Genomic DNA, 14,515 nt, shown 5'->3' with positions numbered 1-14,515 from the left:
TCATAAAGAGTGTCTGCTGTGCTTATTTGCTCAGTTTTGACCCCAAATGCATTCAGGTTAGAGATTAGGAATTCATTTCTTATTCTATTGTTGATGTGAGTCAGGTCTGGGAAGACAGTAGTACCCTGACTTTCTAATTCAGCAGTCCCTTTCCTCATGCAGAGACCTCTCAGGGACTCACCCCTCTACACTTACATGGTTGAGGTCCCCCTCCCCCAGTTGAAAAGGAAGTGATACTAATCTCTCATCAAGCTGTAGACTCAAATGAGAAGTGACTTTCTAATTTGCTTTTCTAAATGGCTTTCTTACTTTTTTCCCCCTCCCAGTTCCCAGTTTTACTCTGCTAGAGATGTACAAATGTTCAACACAGTGACTTGAGAACTCCGTGTAGACCTGAAACTTTTATTAAACCCATAGAGATCACAGGAATCAAATTCTCACAGGGTTGTTACCGGACCTAGGACTGCCTGAGATCTGAGATTAGGTGTCATTGTGGTTTCCCCAAAAGTGACTTTTCATCTTTCCTAATACCAGGGACTGTTTAGAAAGGAATATTGGTAAGAATCTAGAGTGGAAATGTCCCACTGCTCCACAGCTAATCTTTGAATCTTGTGAAGACTTTATAATCCCTACTTGCTTTTTGAGGAATCTGTAGCCAGCTTTCTGTTGGGTTACATACAAACCAAGGCTGGTCCTTGGGCTACCCCTGTGCAGATGGTTAGACAGCTTACGTGGGGTATTTGCTTCTGATCATGTGCGTATTTCCCTCTTCTCCTGGAATTTGCTGTCTGGAGGGAAACATTTAGATGAGCATTTTCCTGAAGAATTAGAAGACATTTACAGATGCACCTTAAACCTCAGCAGGACCCATACCCTCAGTGCTGGGTGCTTTGGAAAGAAGCACGCACGGCCAGGCAGCCAGAGCCAGGGAACCTGTGAAAGGGTCTGTGTTCCCAGCTGCTGAGGGTTGCATGATGTACAGTACCCTAGCTCTGAGTCTGTCCTCGCCCTGTTCTCATTTCTGTCTGAGAATGCAGTGGGGAAGCAAGATATTACAGGAGAGATTTCTGAGATCTCCTTGATGGAAAGAACTTGTAACAGCTTTAGAGGTTCAATACATTCATGTTTGTGGACAAGTCACTTTGGCTGTCTGAGGTTTGTTTTTTTCATGGGTATGTTAGAACCAGAAAATATTGAGTTAATCAAATAAGCAGATGAACTTGAAACTACATATTTGTAAGGAGTGCTTTATACACAGTAGCATGCCTGAAACAAAACCAAGGTCGCCTTGCTATGGAGCTTGTTGTTACTGCATTTACCCCCTACCATTTAAAGTGAGTCACTACTTGGTATCACCAAAAATACAGGGAGCCAGGTTTCTGTTATCTGCTCTTCCTTGGTGCTTTGCTTGACTTGTTCCAACACTGGCTTTTAGGTCATCTAGAAAATTTCCAGAGTCAGCAGGTAGTGTTTCCCTATTGAGCTGTTTTATAAGGTACAGCTGGGAGATCTGTCAAACCACAGGTACTTTAGGCCCATCAGATCAGAAATAAGTAATATCATTCTTTTGACTCAAGCCTGGTATATTTAAAATTAAAAAAAAAATTGTGTATTAACCTGCAAAGCTGCATTCCATATTATGGACATAGACCCATGTGATATCTGTGCTACTAGGTAATGCCAAAAAGAAAAGAAATCCTCCATCTAAACAGAACAGAAAGCATGGAACATGCAGATCAGATGTGATTCTTTGAGTTTCAGTGATGGGAATTATCATCGTAGTCTTGTTTACAAGGCCAGTGGTTCTCCTTGCTCTACTTGTTCTATTAAATAAGCAGAATATTATTGACCACTCATCATTTTAAGTTTGATAGTTCATTAAAAATCAAATAATGCTATGCTATAAAGAAGAACCAAGGCTTGTTTAGCATTCCCTAAAACTTCTAGGGACATATTAAATTCCTGTAGATAATATTGAAAATTATTTTGCTTAGTTAACTTCAAATTATTATTGGCAGTTGTCTTTTAAAGTGCAAACATGGGCATACATCAGGTATTTCTGTTCCCTACCTCAGTAAACCTCACCTTAACTCATTTTGGAAATTTGGTAAGGATATAGACAAATAAAATAAATAGAATTAAAATATATATAGCTGTGTGGAGAAATCTGCTTGAGAGAACAAAGACTTCATAAAACAAGACACACCTTTTCATTTACTGGTAAACAGAAACTCAAATCAGTTTTTGTTTCCTTCATGTCAATTAGTTCATTCTAATCTTCTGAAATTAGCTGTGCATTTATTAGTTGCTTAATGTGAGGTAGCTTTCTTCAGTTTTTCTCCTGCCCTGGAAGTTACTGATCATTAGAATAAAATCTTCTGTGTTTTTCAGACTTTTTACTTGACTCACAGTCAGATATACATTATGTTATGACCTATTGCACACAGAAAACAGTGTTTTGCAAAAAAAAAAAACACATATCCTTACTACAAGCAGCGCACTCTATTTTCTGCTTTATGTTATAATTTCACTTATTTTAAAAAAATGTCTGGTAGCAACTTTTTAAATTGATTTTGTGAGCCACTGATAGGTTACTGCAAACTGTTCTTTTTTAGACTTGGAAAGAGAATTTCCAGTGGTTGCAGGTTCAGGTGTGTGTCCCCAGGTGATGATGAGGGCTGCCATCCCCTCTTCTCCTTTCCTCAAACTTACGCTGCCTCCCCCTCAAGCATGTCTGCCACCCAGGCATTTCCTCCAGTGATAGAAAGGAAATGTTAGGGTAAAAATACAAAACCAAACCAACCACTGTGCTGGTTACTACCGGAGTGTAAAGACATCCTTTGTGGCAGCCATACACTCTCTGGGTAGAGGGCTCTTTGTGTTCGGGCTGGCCAGCTTCTGAAACTGCCTGAATCCTGAAAAACATGAGGCAGGTCAACCACTGTGTTTTTCCTAGACTTTTGTTTAAGCATTTCCCCTCCAAACTCCTAATACCCCCAAACCTGAATTCAAATCGTATAGCTAAGGAAAGATAAAGGCTTGTTAATTAAACTCATTAATGAATATGGAGCCCCAGCAGCAAACAGAAAATTCTGTTGGGTGAGGCTGTTTCTTTACCCCAACTTGAAAGCATAAAATATGTAAAGAAGAAGAAAAAAGAAATTCACCCTTAATCCCATCATCCAGAGATGATCACTGCTCATATCTTTGTATGGGTCCTTTTTACTGTCTATTTTTATATAGTTGTGATAAGTTTATAAACAACTTGGATCCTTTTTTATTATGTAAAATTTAAAAGGAAGCATTTTATTATGTGGTTAAAAATGTCCTAAACAGCATTAGTAATCGCTGAATAATACCATATCCAGTTGTGTTGTCTTTCATTAACCTAACCAGTCTACTCATGTAAGTGCTTTATAGTTTTCCCACTGTTATAAATGGCATGCTGCACATTTTTGTACCTGAATTGTGTTTCTGGATTTTTAATATTTCCTTAGGATAAATTCTCATAAGTGGAATCATTGGGTAGAAGGCAGTTGAAGCATATTATCAGGTTCCCCCAGCAGAGTCTGAGAGCACCAGCTTTTCCATCTCCGGGTGTCTGGGTTCTGGAAGCTTTGTTGTGATGGAAGCATGGACGCTGGGCTCTCCAGACAAACCAGAGACTTTGTGAGCCACACAATAAGGCAAACCCTGGGGTACCCTTAAAATTCCCTTTGCCCCTGATAGACATGTTGCAGTCATTAATAGGGGATTATTTAATGTTCTTGGAAGAAAACCTTGGTGTGCAAATACTTATTTTTTTTAGGGGATGGATGTGGTGGAATTTAAATAATCATTTCAATCTCACTTTTGGTTTTATTGATTTTGACTCTATGTTCCATTCAGCTCGTTATAAGTAAAATACTTACAAATTTATTTTTGTATTTTTAGAAACAGAAATTTTGATGTTAAGTTCACAGGGTTACACCAAAATAATGATTTTTTTTTTGGTATTTTTATGCATATTTTACAAATAACTTCCTAGCCTTCCTTCTCCAATTTTGATATACTTTATTAGACTGGCATTTCTGCATCCTTGGAAATTTTCATTTCCAACTGTGATTTATTTTACATATTAAATATTTAGTCATGGTGTTGAGATTGGGACATAAGTTCCTGATGAATTTGGCTTTTCTTTCCTTGACATAGATTATTCTTCATTCTATGCACAAATACCAACCACGTGTCCATGTCATCCGTAAAGACTGTGGAGATGATCTTTCTCCCATCAAGCCTGTGCCGTCTGGGGAGGGAGTGAAAGCATTCTCCTTTCCAGAAACTGTTTTCACGACTGTCACAGCCTATCAGAATCAGCAGGTATTGTTCTCAGAATCAGTATCTTTCTGGACTTTCATTTCCAATGTAAACAAACATGAATTGTCATATATGATGTCCAGGGTCTATATATACTGCAGTAAAAATTCTTCATCCATGATTCCCCAAGTAAGACTAGACAGGAATGTGTCTCATGACTGACAGTGTAGGTTTACTTTCCATTTTGAGATAGTGAGTCATGATGTCATAGTAAAATTAGAAAGTGTGTATATTGCCTAAGAAGTAGACATGTGGAATATGAAAAGTGAATTGTATCATAGAGCATGGGCTTTGGCAGGTCACTTTATTTTAAAACTACAATCTCTGTATTACAAGAAATATTTCAGAAGCACTTATCCTTTATAGTCATTTGGGGATATATACAAAATGGGCTGTTTCTGTCAAGATATGCTTTAATTGTGATAAGCGTGATGCATATGCTTATAGTCTGAGAGATCAACAATTGTGGAGTAATTCTAATCTAAATTTGGAAATAATTTGAAAAATGAAATGTTTCTTGTCTGTATGGGTAAGCGTACATATATTTTTAAGGCTGTGTCAACTAGGTGGAGAATTGAATCAAGCCAATTATTTAATTCATGCAATTCTGGTCAGTTTTCATAAGAAATACGGATATAGTTGAGGCTGATGTGGTTTGTGGTACATTTAAAAAAAAAATTCAGTTGTCAGCAGAATTATTTTAGTCTCCATTTTTCTTTAAATTTATATACATCTCAGTTAAAAATTTTAAGGCTTTATAATCCCTCTGTTGTGGTTTCTATTATTTTAAAGTTTCTTAGGAGATATGGATCCAGTCCTGTGTGATCTCCTTTAAGGCTGAGAGGCTCATCCACTCTCATTCCTATGAAGACACCAGTCCCACGGCCAAAGCTGTCCTGTCTCTCACACTTACATTGTCACACCTTTCCTTTATACAGGCTTTTAGGCAGCAACAGGAAGTTAACCTTTAGAAGGGCTAGCGATAATTAGGAAGATATTCTTAAAGTATATTAGGTGCAGAAAATGAATTTTTTTAGAGGAAAAATATAATGCATGAGGAAAAAAGAGCAGAGTCTTTTAGTACCTGTTAAAAAAAGGTACTAAACAATTCACCTTCTTTCTCTGTCACTGTTTCTTTCTCCCTCTTTTTCGAACACACAAAAATTAACTGTGTTAATTAGGTTTTTTCTCCCAGCCTCTGTGATACAATAAATGAGATACAGTGAGCTTTTGGTACACGTTGGTGACTAACAGTAGTTAACAAATGCTGACAAATCGATTAAGAGGGTGGAAAAATTAAAAGGGAAATTGATGATGATAAAATTCAATCATGTTCATTTTTAAACTTCCCAGCTACTATTTTGAAGAACTTATGGAAAATTGGTAAGCAGCCTAGCCTGGTGGTTAGCAGCATGGGCTCTAAAGCCTGGGGTCCCAGCCCAGTTCCACCACCAAGAAACCTTATGATCATAGGAAACTTAAGCCTCAGTTTAAAAGAAAACATAGAATTGGGATAATAGCTACATATAAGTTACTATGAGAATTAAACACAATGCTAGGCATAAAACTCTTAGTACAACATACATGGTATACACTCAATAGATGAGGTGTCAGTAATAAAAATAATAATGGTAATTGTGCTATATCTCTATTTAGACACAGTACCATTATATAAATCTGTACTTAAAGAATACTATTTTAAATGTATATTTAAATTATTTAATGTTTTTTAAACATTATTTAATGAACACAGAATTGAGCTATAATGAATTATAAAGAATTCCTTCAGTGAGAGAGTGGCAGACATAGTAAATTAATTACAAACCCTTATTATCTCATTTATAATGTAGTTTTATCCACATACTAAAAACATATCATACGGAGCTCATGTATCTCAGTGGTCACATGGCTGACGGAGGATGGCTGAGGGCACGTACAGGACAGTCTAGGGTCAGTGAAGATGACTCTGTGAAGATGCCTGTCTGCTTTAGTGTTATCCAACAGCGTTTGTCCTCATACAATCAGAGTATGTTCATTAACTTTGTAGATTCCGAGACACCAAGGAACATAGGAAACAAAGCATGATGTGCTTCTTGGAAAATAGGCTATAAATTCCTCTGGGTAAAGTGGTGATCTGGAAAGAAATAGATGGGATACTTTTAACTAGTGTTAATTTCAAGTTGATATAACTAAAAAATGTTTTTAATGGAAGTGATTAGACTATTTGTAAAAAATTTCCCCCCAAATCTTGGGGTCTGAGTGGGCAAGAAACTGGTTATGAGTCAACAAGTTAGAACTGTAGTTAAAATGAAAACATCATTAGCCCGGCCGGGCGTGGCTCAGCAGTTGAGCATCGACCTAGGATCCAGGCGATTGGGGTTCGATTCCTGGTGGGGGCACATGCCCGGGTTGCGGGCTGCAGCTGATCAATGACTCTCTCATCATTGATGTTTCTATCTCTCTCTGCCTCTCCTTCCCTCTCTCTGAAATCAATAAAGATATGTTTAAAAAAAAAAAAAAGAAAACATCATTAATTTCTCCTACATGTATAAGATTTAACCCCATTAGAACCTTCAAATAGTAGTTACCTCTGGTTAGACATCACTGTATACTCTGGCGAGGTCAGGACTCCACAGGTAAAAGAGGAGGAACACGTAAAACTTTCAGATGAGAGTCATAAAGATGGTTCAAGAAGAGAGAGAAAAACACAGAGGCAGAAAAGTTAAAGGGGTGTCCATTACCTAACTGAAGGAAAGGGTATGTAGGAACCTAAAACATTCAGGCATGTAAATGACTGTTAAATTGAAGTTGGATATTAGCTGTTTCCCATCACCACCACTGTAAGAGAAATAGGATGAAACCATGTCACAGAGTTAAAGGGAAGAACTTTAGTTCAGAGAGATTGGAAAACAAAGGGCAAGTTATCAACATACTGTTCATAATCTCCTTCTCTAGGCATATTAAAAGCATAGTTTCTTTTTATAAAAAAAAAAATGCTTTTATTGGTTTTAGAGAGAGGGGAAAGGAGAGAGATAGAGAGAGAGAAACATCAATGAGAGAGAAACATCAATTGGCTGCCTCCTGCATGCCTCCCACTGGGGATCGAGCCCACAACCCAGGCATGTGCCCTGACTGAGAGTCGAACCTGTGACCTCTTGGTTCATGGGTTGACACTCAACCACTGAGCCACCCTGGCTGGGCCAAAAGCATATTTTCATAGCAGATAAGTGTCTGGATGATTTCCGAAATTTTCCTCTAGCTTTGCTGCTATGATAATAAATTACCTGGGAAATTAGAGAAGAACACAATAGAACCCTCTGACACTTTAATTTTGGAATTACTTATAGTTCTTCCATCATTTCCCTTTTTAATTACCTTATTTGGTGTTTATAATAAGATCTGATGTGATTTTTTTTTTTTTTTTTTTTTTTTACTCTGCAGATTACTCGCTTGAAGATAGACAGGAACCCATTTGCCAAAGGCTTCCGAGACTCTGGGCGCAACAGGTAAGTCTTAGTGAAGAACATTCTGGCTGTGATAAATATATTTGATTTGTTTTATTGTGAATTTTCCATTACAAAGGAAACAATTAAATTTACTGACATGGTTTGGAAATAATTTCTGATGAGGATTTAAATTTGTTAATGCTATTGGGCCTTGGTTATAACTTATTTTGGGTATAGTGTTGTGGCCATTCCTAAGGCGAACTTTGACTTGTGATGCTGGGGTGAAAATGGAAGTTCTCAGGGTGTACAGCACATGCTCCCTCTGAAGGGGCCTTGAGGAAGACTGCCCTTACAGGCCCAGCAGCCTCAAAATCCAAGGTAGTATCCGCTCTGCATCTGCTCTTGGTTTAGAATTTGCTTAGTGATGTCATAACTATCTATTGATTCTGTCTTCAGAATATGGTGGGTCTCTTGTTCCTTCAGAATTCCAACTAGAATATGAAACTACTCCCCATTGCCAAGAGAGCTGATGTTCTTTAGTTTCCAAATTTGTCTTGGCTCCGCTGACAGCCACACACTTGTTTATTTTTTCTGTGTCGTGTTTTATGGTGTTTGTACTAAGTGGGAGAGCTACAATAATGAATTCCACTCTATTACTTTTATCAAAAAGCAGATCACCCTAGTCTGTGTGCCAAGAGTTTTTGAATTTATTGATATGATTTTATTCCAATACAGTTCAGTGCAACATTTTCTAAAATAACTGTTGATAGTAGTAGAGAGTAATAACAGACTAACTTTCTCCAGATGCCTTTTCAGGGTAAGGCTTTGACTTCAATGTTTTTAAAAGCATTTTGTTTTTAAAAAAGTATTTGAGAAATTTTTATTATGTTACTCCAGGAATTATTCTAATACTCCTTGAAAACTTGGTATTGATAGATTGTATCTACATGAAATCAAAATCCCCCATTGTCTTATTTCAAGGACAATTTCATTTAAAATTGTAGAAAGAAAACAGGTAGTAGTCCAGATTTTTAGTTATTTCTGCTGATTAACTGGGCAAGGCAGGTATAGACAGAGACCTTTTCTCAGAATACACTCAAGTGCTAGCAGAGACTTGATTTCATTTTCTATGCAATGGTGTCATTTAAACACCATGCGGTGAGAGGACTAAAAGGCAGCTAAAATACTACTTCTAGAGTAGCCTTTAACTTGGTTCAGGTAGAGCAAGACTAACAGCAGGGCTTCCCTCTGAAATTCTTCACTGCGTGGGAAGATTTGTGAGTGTTCCTACGCTGCGACGTCTGCTGTATTGAAATTATTCTGTGTTTTTAGATGTCTGTTTCAGTGTGGAGAAAAACTTTGCTTGGCTTTTGTTATGTTACATTAGCTCCTGGTTAACTTTGCTTTTCAGAGGAGTTTCTGAAAGTTGAATGATTTAGTAACTGAGATGATTACTGGTGAAGTGACTGAAGGGAGCCTTTGCGGGAGGACTCCTCTAATTTGACAAATACTTTGGTGGAATCTTCTTGTGGTTTTGGTTATAGCAGAATAGCATTTATTCAGTTAAGAGTCTTGCATACATTTCAGTTTGTTATTCTTCTTTTTTAAGCCGAGAATACATTTATTAAAACTCACTGGAACTTCAGGAGGGCGGCACTGAGGCTTGGAGAGTATACAGCCAGGAACCATGTCCAAGTTCTCCAGTAGGCTAGCTCTAGCAAGACCTCACTGCCGTTGCCACTGGGGGATCACACTGCTTACACACTGTTGGTTAATTTTTAAAGGCATATTTGGCGTATATAATAATAGTGAATAAACCTACAAGTAGAAGTGACATGATATGATAAGTTTTCAGGAAGATTTCTAGATATGTCAGCATAATTCAAAGGCATCTGTTTTTGTACATTTGGTCAGTGAAAATAAGTGGCTTTGGTGAAAAGTCAACTACTAAGTCCATTGTTTGGTGAAGTCAAAATACTAGGTTTAAGATGAATGTTTTCCTTCCCTGTGGCTGTTTCGGGAGTATAGAAGCATGGCACCCATGGTGCTTACTGCTGTTTCTTTCCTGACTCTAACACTTTTATAGAATTTTCAGTGGATATACAGAAAGTAATGAATTATGTTTTAACACTCTTAAATTTTGCTGAAACTTAAAATTTTTATTTTGCTTCAAATGTTTAAACAATAGCTTAGTACAGGAAAAACATACTGAGCCTATACATAGCTTTCTTGTTAGTAAAATGAATAGTTTCACTTTTCTTCTCAGTAAAATGACTTCTTCTGCTTCTCATATTTAAGCTCTTCAGTGCTCATTTTGGAATGTTAAATATCTATAAACCGATATTCCCCATTAAAAAATATCTGATTTTAACATTTTCCATTGATAAATGCAAAGGACACTTATCTGGAGAAGAGAGAATTAGATCAGCCTTAAAGCTTTCTAATTTATATATTATTTTCCTTAAAAAAAAAAAAAAAAAAGAACCTGAGTTATATTTTAAACTTAGAGGGTACATTGATGCTGAAGGCTTGGGGGAAGAGTGATATTTTTTATGTATTAGAGAAGAAAGCCCATGAGAAAAAGTTCAATATATTTCTTTAATACCACTGATTCTATTGCTGTTGTTATTGCTTTTTAATGCAAATTCTATTTTTATTTTTCCCCATACATGAAATAAACAAATTAAGCAGGACAAGAAATAAACATGGACTTGTGATTTTTTAAACTTTATAAAACAATTTGCCTTAATTAAAAATTATCCCTTCCTGGCTATTTACGGTTGTACAGCCTATTTTATAGGAATCAGTAGCTTCAGCCCTTAAAAGCTCTCCTGCAAGACATTTGCTACGTGAAAGAGAATTTATGTGCTGAGAATAGTTTCATTCTTCAGTTAGGCCTTAGGTTTGACCCTATAAAATTTTTTACTCAGGAAGGTACAAAAATTTCTTCTCTTTAAATACTTCAGGAAAAACATAACCATTTTACTAAATAAACTTGGCCATTTGATAGCATAAATTAGGGTGGTGATAAAATGTGGAAATTGTTCAAAGGCATCTTGTATAAATTATCGCCTTGGCTACACTCCTGCAGGAGGTGCCTTTTATCTTTCCTTTAACTAGACGGGAAAAGTCTCCATTACTGGAGAAAATGAAGGCTTTTTTAAAAAAGTCCAGATTCAGCTAATAAATATTTTATAACTGTTTCCTGCGAAATATCTGAAATCCTTTCTGGAACTTGTAGTGTGAAACAGCCTCAAGAAAAACATCAATAGCTCCAAATTAGATCACTTGTAGATATGTCACCTTCAGAGCCCTCTTTAAAGCTTAGGGGTCTCTGTTTGAGATGATCAATAACTCCTCCACAAGAATTTAATGTATGGATTTGTATCTGAAACATAATAAAGTTTACACTGCTAATGCAAGCAATGTGTTAATGCTCATTTCTATAGTTAATAAATTTTGAAGTCCGGTGGCTACTCATTAATTACCTCTGAGTAAATTTCCTTTGAGACCACTTCATGACCATTTTGATATCTTTAATATTTAAAACTATGATTACTAAAACTCATCTGTGTGGTAATATAAAAGCAGTTTTATACAAAACCGTGTCCTAACATTCTTTAGCTTTTAAAAAAGCTTGTTTATAGGACATCATACAAATTTAAGATTAGTATAGGCTAAATACAGAGTAATCGACTAAACAGCACCTAGCATTCGTTAGTGGAGTATTAAATGACAAGCTGGCTATATGCAGGCTGCCAAACTCTCCTAATTAATACGTTAATGTACATAAAACGTTACTCAGTAGAGTGATCTTGGATTCTGCTTGTGGTCAGCCACAGATATGATGCCTGGTTTGGGGAAAATCACTTAGTAGCAACAACTTTAGAGCTAGGACAGGATTCAAAGCTTTCGTATTCTAATCCCCAGTTTGTGGGAAATTGAAGTCCAGTGAAGTTAGAATAAATACTTAAGGTCACATAGTGAGTTTTAGTGAGTTGCAGTCACAACTCAGTTCTCCTGACCCTCAATCTAGTATCCTTACCATTAAATAGTTCTCTCTGTGGCACACTGATTACATTTGGCTTCACTCTCAGTGCAGCCCAGGTAAGGCATGTGCAGGTCCACTCTGTGTCCTCTCTCCCCTTTGGCAGCCCTGTTCTCACCCCTGTGTGGCGCTGGTGACGGCTGTTGGAGGTGCTCCCAGAGCAGCATCCCCCTGAACCTGTGCCTTCAGAGATGATTCAGGTCCATGTGTGTCTCTTCTGAGGATGGTTCATGTATGCAAGCCTGTGCATGACCACACCACCCATCCTCACACATAGCTGCCTCCCGTCGCTGAGACAGGGTAGTCATGCTTCTTATGGAGTCATGACAGAAATCAACAAATTCAATTCGTAAAACCTTAGAAGAGAAGGGCAGGCTGTGTAAGATGATTTTGTCTGCACATATCAGTTACCACAGGTGTTGTCTAGGTGGTGTGTTTGTGGTGTGTGGGAGTCCTTTAATCTTACTTCCTAGTTCCTGACTTAGAGATGCAGGGAAGGCAGAGGAGTTAGCACACCTACTCTAAGCTATTAGAGATGAATCTATCTTTAATATCTACATTAAACACAGATTACCTGTATTAAATAAAACTGTATCTAACCATCACAAGAGATGTCTGAGTATTGTTTGACACTCAGGAAGCAGCCACTTCCTACAATGGAATATGTTTCATGAAAAGCACAGCGTTATCTAGATTAACAAATTGCTTAGGGCTGAGGTGGTTGAGGGAAGAGTGGTGAGGTCTTGAGAATGGGCTAGTTGAATGAAGGGCCTCATTTCCAGAACCTAGAGGACTTAGTTATCTGATATAAGGAAGGGAAGACCCTGAATCACTTATGGTAGGAGATACATACAGGTATATATGCATTTAGAGTAGTTGCCCTTGTTTTAAAATATGCATATATCATGTAAATAGTCCATAACCCATTTGTCCTGTCCCCTTAAGTATCCATCCACTAAGTATATGTAGGGATTTTAAAATAATGTTTGACGCTAATGCTAGCCCCGTATACCTTACTGCCCTGTGCGACCACCTTCCTGTGATCCTGCTTCACTGTGGGCTGAGAGGCCAGTGCTGCCCCTCAGACCTCCGTTGCTAGAGCGAGAGCCCACCCTGGCTGCCCTGGATGTGGCGGAGATCGAGCCCCCAAGAGAGAAATTTTTCTTTGGAGGAGTGCTCTTCTAAACTGGCTGCCGAGGCAATGAAGGATGGGCAGAAATGCCTCTTAGGAAAGAGGTGGCTTCACAGGGCGTGCTTTGTAGCAGAGGCTTCCTCACCAGAGGGAGAAGTAAGGTAACAGGGAGAGAGGGTGGGTTCCAGGTCACAGCAGATGTATGGAGTCACACCAGCTAGGATGGCCGCTCTTCAGCCTGTCTTAGCCCAAGGGGGCAGCCTTTAATCCTCCAAGGTCGGCTTAGTTTTCTAACATTCACAGGACTTCTTGGAGGTTTCTATCCTCTTGTGCTCCTAGTGGCGGAATGGTAGCCCATCTCTGAAGCATTTCTTTCTGCCTGTGCCAAGCTTCTCACCTGCCAATGTGGGGGGGCACTGTCAACACCACGGGTGTTCTCTGAGCTGCTTGTTACCGAGGAAGGCTCCGGTGCTCCTAACGCAGCTTCTTTTGTCCACCCCCATCCTGATCCTTCTGTTTAGAATGGGTTTGGAAGCCCTCGTGGAGTCCTATGCATTCTGGAGACCTTCACTACGGACTCTCACCTTTGAAGATATTCCTGGAATTCCCAAGCAAGGTAAATCACAGCCTTCCAGTCATATAAAGAGTCAGTTCCTGCCTAGAAGCTCAGCAGTGAAAAATATGCAAGTCATTATTTCCATCCACAGTGGTGACCTCGGCACCGGCATCCTCCCGTTGCAGGATCCACCTCTTTCTGGGTGGTGTGGCGATGGACCAGGAAAAATGGCACTGTGGTCTTAGGTTAAGTTTTAGGCTGTTTATAGATTTTATGACCTTTACCTCACCTGAAATCTCTTAGTAAAATTAGAGGTGGACTAGGGGGCTCTGGTGCCAGGTGCATGGCAGGAGAAAAGCCATTGCTGGCTCTAGTTCACCTTTTCTTGTCAGCTTCCGCTCGTCCTTCACCAGAATTGCCTCCAGGCAGGGTTCCCCTGCTGGATTCATGATGAGAAGGTCAGGCACACTTGGGCAGACTCCCCTAGGCTCACCTCCGTGCATTTCTCCCAAGCGCAGGGCTAGTTTCCTTAGAGGGAACTGGACAGAGAGGAATGATGCCTCCGTGCACCCCCTTCTCTGCTGGGTGTAGGTGGGACTCTCGGCCCCCTCCCACACTCAGGCTATTTACACCCATCCTGCCCAGCTCCCCACTGAGAATTTAGCATGCTGTGTTTTAGAGAATTATCATTGGTTGGATTGGGCTTTTCAATTATTTTGAGAAGCTATATAAAACACTGTCGCTAGTGCAGTGAAGGTTTTACAGCCTGTCCAGTCCATTGGAATTTTTCTCTCCCCCTAAGTTCTGTCAAGTTTGCAAACACCAATCTGCCAGCAAATCCAGAGAGGGGAGTCAGCCACCATCGCTGTGTTTTTTTGTTGATGTTTGCTTTTTTGTTTTTTGAGGCAACATTTATTTATTTATTTTAAATTTATCTTTATTGTTGAAAGCATTACAGATGTACCCCTCTTATCCCC

At 38.7% G+C, this 14,515-nt stretch overlaps 1 protein-coding gene across 1 annotated transcript in view; it reads left to right on the top strand.

Moving 5' to 3' along the window:
- The window catches only part of TBX18 (T-box transcription factor 18), a 28,742-nt gene that overhangs the window by 10,237 nt on the left and 3,990 nt on the right, over positions 1–14,515 (top strand). Inside the window, exons 5-7 of the mRNA XM_081141113.1 lie at positions 4,192–4,359; positions 7,798–7,862; positions 13,504–13,598. Coding sequence (XP_080997239.1) covers positions 4,192–4,359; positions 7,798–7,862; positions 13,504–13,598 — 328 coding nt within the window. The remainder of the gene's footprint in view (positions 1–4,191; positions 4,360–7,797; positions 7,863–13,503; positions 13,599–14,515) is intronic.

This window comes from Miniopterus schreibersii (genome assembly GCF_964146895.1).
Source record: "Miniopterus schreibersii genome assembly, chromosome: 6".
Taxonomy (NCBI): Eukaryota; Metazoa; Chordata; class Mammalia; order Chiroptera; family Miniopteridae; genus Miniopterus; species Miniopterus schreibersii.
This window is presented reverse-complemented; position numbering and strand designations above follow the sequence as displayed.